We start from the raw sequence: 4349 nt of genomic DNA, 5'->3' as shown, positions 1-4349 counted from the left end.
CCTCGACCACATCTGATCTCCGCCACCCATTTCCCCCACGGTCTCTGCCTCACTCCGCGATACTTCTTCCTCTCCTTCGTCTTCTCCGCCGCGAGAAATTCAGCCGGGATCCTGATTTTGAACCGTGTTTTGCAGACGGCGAGTTTATCATCGGCGGAATCGGGAGGATCGATTACGATCTCCTTGACGAGACGCTTACCACGGCGGCGAGTGGTTTGGGATCCTCCTCCTCCAAGATTCTCCGTCTCTTCTTCGTCGCTTGAAGAATCGGTGGCTTCGGCGTCGGTGAAAGAGATTCTGATGATACGCTTCATAGTGGATTTGGGGGAATTAGGGTTTCGTCTTCGTCTCCCCTAAAAAGGGAAGGCATTTCTCTCTCTCTCACTCTCTCTCTCTCTCTCCGCTTTGGGAATTTGTGAACAAAATTATATTCCCACCGAATATGTTTTTATTCTTTCAGAATCTCTTTTTGAATTTTTTCTGATGCCTTCATTTTTTTTTGTATCTATAGTACATTATCTCCATATATTAATAAATTTTAAAGTTTTAGAATTGAAATTTTAATATTTAGATTTATTAAAAAATTACAATTACTATTGCTAAATTCAGCTATACACAAGATATACATAAATTAAAATATATGATTAATGACATCAATTATCGTATTTTAAAAGCTTATAAGACTATAAAAATGATGCATATTTTAAAATTGAAAATGGTAAAAAAATACTGCCTATTTTTATGACATGTTAGTAGAGTATATACTACAACATTATAATTTGATTTTATAAAGATGAACTCCATGTGAAAATATAATTAAAAATCTCATATGTTAGGTGCACAAAAAAAAAATCTCATATGTTAATATATCAACTTATGTATATATATATATATATATATGTAAATTTTGATAATTATTAATTTATTTTATTAATGGGACTATGTTTTTTTAGATATGGATTTTTAAAAAATTATTGTCTTATTATTTTATCGAAAACAAATATTAATAATCAAATAAATTATTAATAACAATCACAATGACCATCAAAGACTTATCCAAAACTAACAATAAATGTTAAAATTCACAAACAATTGATAAATACACTAGATTAAAAAAATGGTGTAATTGTTAAAGTTTGTGCTTTTGTAAGAGAATTGACATATTATATGACTCATATTCACTTGTATTATACGCTTTGAATTCATACATATGAAAAATTAAATATTGTAAGAAATTTGAAAGATTTTGACTTAGTAATCTAGACTAAAAGACGGTTCATGATCATATTTTTTATCTTGTATTTCACACAAATGTATCAATCAAAGAAGTAGAAGATGTTAAGTAAAGCTAGTATCTTTATTTCCTTCCACTTTATAGTAGGATTAGTTATATACAAAAGATTACGATAGATACTAATGTGAGCTATAAATTTACTAATCATCAAATTTTCCTTAGTATTTATCATCAACATTCAGCTATGACTTATGACGTATTAAACCATTTGGTAAATAATGTCATCAGGTTTGTATCTAATTCAAATTATTATATATTTGTAGTGGTAAAAAAACATGAATATATGTAATTGCAAGCATTAGTCGAAAATCATATATCATTTTAATTTTTGATATTTATTTATATATTTTTTTCTTTTATAATTTTACATAATTATATGAATTTAAGAAACATCATCAAATCCAAACATACCAATAAATGTATAAATGATATGAACAAAAACTGAACAAAATTCCAAGCAAAAATATTATTTTCTAGTGTCTATTTTTAACTTTTGAGGTGAAAAAGATAAAGTCTCATATCCATTTTATAGAATTAAGGAGACGAATAACGTTAGTAGAAAATTAGTTCTGTCCTAGATATGAGTTAAATTAAAGATTATCATGCTGTGTTGCTATTTCGGACAAAAATAGTAAAATGTCAGGAATTATCATAAATAATAAATTGAAAATTTAAGAATTAACATGATAAAGTCAAGCAGGAATTTGTTCTAATACTCATATTATAATTAATAAATCAAAAAATTAAGAATTAAAATGATAAAATCAAGCAGGAAATTAAAATTAATATTCATAAAAATATATATATTCATTCTTCCAATTTTTGAAAAGAACCACGATAATTCTAGCAATTTTTGTGGAAAAAAATTTAATTTGGTTTATAAAAAGAGTGATTTGGGCTGAATCTCGTATGGGCCTCTTTTTTTACTTTTCTCTCCAAATATTCATCCTTTGCAGGGGATTTAACGATGTAGTAAGAAGCGGGAAATTAGGAAGTTGAAAACTTTAATCACACCGAAGAGAAAGTGCAGAAACATGAACAATGCTCTTGCCTTCCGTTTCGGTTTTATATACCTCAATCTCGATATATATAAATAATAAATATAATGTATATAGTCTCTACAGTTTCATTTGTCACATATCTACTTGTTCGTTGTTCAATGGACTTACTCATCTTCCTCCTCGCTTCCCTCCTCCTAGCCTCTCCGGTGGCTCTGGCCAAGTCTTCTTCCACCGTTCCAGCCATCTTCACCTTCGGTGATTCCATCTTCGACGCCGGAAACAACCATTACATCAAAAACTGCACCGCTCAGGCTGATTTTCCTCCTTACGGTTCTTCCTTCTTCCACCGTCCCACTGGGAGGTTCACCAACGGAAGAACTGTCGCTGACTTCATCTGTAACAAATCATCTCATCCTCTTTTTTGAAGATTTCTTCTTACGCAAGGCACCCTAACTTTTTCTCTTTTTCTTGACTCGTTAATTGCAGCTGAATATGTACGCCTTCCGTTACAGAAACCATTCTTGGAATTGCAGTATCAAATCTTGAACGGAACATCATCAAAATTCCCTTCAAATGGCATTAACTTTGCCAGTGCTGGTAGTGGTCTCTTGTTTGATACCAACAAATTCATGGTAACGATCTCGCTTATACCGAATAAAATGTTTGTGTCTCATATATCACTTGTTAATCACACATATGAAATGTAGGGCGTGACACCGATCCAAATCCAGCTTCAGCAATTTCAGACACTTGTAGAGCAAAACCATATCGATAAATCTATAATCGAAGAATCTCTCTTCTTGTTGGAGACTGGTTCCAACGACATCTTCAATTACTTCCTTCCATTCCAAACTCCTACACTTTCTCCAGACGCCTATGTGAACTCAATGTTAGACCAAGTGAACAAAACGATTGATCAGATCTACAAACTTGGTGCACGCCGTATAGCTCTCTTCTCCTTAGGTCCTGTGGGCTGTGTCCCTGCAAGAGCCATGCTTCCTAATGCACCAACCAATAAATGCTTTGGAAAGATGAATATTATGGCCAAGATGTATAATACAAGACTTGAAGATATAGTGAACATAATCCCTACTAAGTACCCTGGAGTCATTGCTGTGTTTGGAGCTGTGTATGGTATCACTCACAGATTCCAAACCTTCCCTGCTCGTTACGGTAATCAATTTTACTAATTGAATTCTATCTTTGAAACTTTTCAATCCGAAAGCTAAATCATGGTTTTGTTAAAGGGTTTACGGATATATCAAACGCGTGTTGTGGGAACGGGACACTGGGTGGATTGGTGCAGTGTGGAAGAGAAGGATACAAGATTTGCAATAACCCAGATGAGTTTTTGTTTTGGGATTTTTATCATCCCACAGAGCGCACTTACCATCTCATGTCAAAAGCTTTGTGGAATGGAAACAAAAACCAGATCAGACCGTTTAATCTCATGGCTCTTGCTACCAACACATTTTAAAACCTCTTCTCTGCTTGTAATGGATCATTCATGATGAGTTTGTGTCTGAATCATTCTGAAAACAAAAGCCAGAAAGTGAAACTTCGCTTCACTTCTAGTCTCTTCCTCTTCTTCTAATGTAACATGAAGGCTACAAAATGTTTTTATTGTTCTTTTTCATATCTTTATGAAATACAATATCTGCTTCTATCTACTATAGCTATACCTGTTTATACTATACGCATTCTACAGAAATCTTAGTTTCGTCATCTGAGTGATGATGATGATTACCCAAGCCATTACCAAAGCTACCGTCTTTTATTTGGGGGTGTGGATCCGCAAACACTTCCTCCCTTTGGGGGCGGTTTGCATAGAATATCCATAGCACCAGGCATAGTAACACTCCCACGGAGATCAGTGCGAGTCCTGCGTTCACAATCCTCAGATTACGCTCCAATGGTTTACAGTAATCTGAGGTAATACTCATAAATGTATCCCTAACAAAGTTGCAATCTCGGAAGCTAAGCAACGGAGGCGTGTAATGCTCAAGAGCGTAGCTCTCATTCACAGCTGCTACCAACTGTCCAAAGGTGGAAGG

General features: G+C 34.0%; 3 protein-coding genes across 3 annotated transcripts in view; 1 reads left to right on the top strand and 2 right to left on the bottom strand.

Annotated features, from left to right (window-relative positions):
- Positions 6-440, bottom strand: LOC104750959 (ethylene-responsive transcription factor ERF070-like; the record flags this gene model as incomplete). The annotated part of the gene is made up of 1 exon (XM_010472816.1): positions 6-440. A coding segment is annotated over exon 1 (309 nt), but the record flags the coding sequence as incomplete, so codon positions are not given.
- On the top strand, positions 2397-3965 carry LOC104750958 (GDSL esterase/lipase 6-like). The gene is made up of 4 exons (XM_010472815.2): positions 2397-2691; positions 2782-2927; positions 3003-3468; positions 3543-3965. The coding sequence occupies exons 1-4, from the start codon at positions 2400-2402 to the stop codon at positions 3770-3772; spliced, it is 1134 nt and encodes a 377-aa protein (XP_010471117.1). The 5' UTR covers positions 2397-2399; the 3' UTR covers positions 3773-3965.
- Positions 3987-4349, bottom strand: part of LOC104753766 — an 11466-nt gene continuing 11103 nt past the window's right edge. The window contains exon 11 of the mRNA XM_010475967.1: positions 3987-4331. Coding sequence (XP_010474269.1) covers positions 3987-4331 — 345 coding nt within the window. The remainder of the gene's footprint in view (positions 4332-4349) is intronic.

The sequence above is a fragment of the Camelina sativa genome, chromosome 16 (assembly GCF_000633955.1).
Source record: "Camelina sativa cultivar DH55 chromosome 16, Cs, whole genome shotgun sequence".
Lineage (NCBI taxonomy): Eukaryota > Viridiplantae > Streptophyta > Magnoliopsida > Brassicales > Brassicaceae > Camelina > Camelina sativa.
Note: the sequence above shows the minus strand (reverse complement) of the source record. Positions and strands in the feature narration are given on the sequence as shown.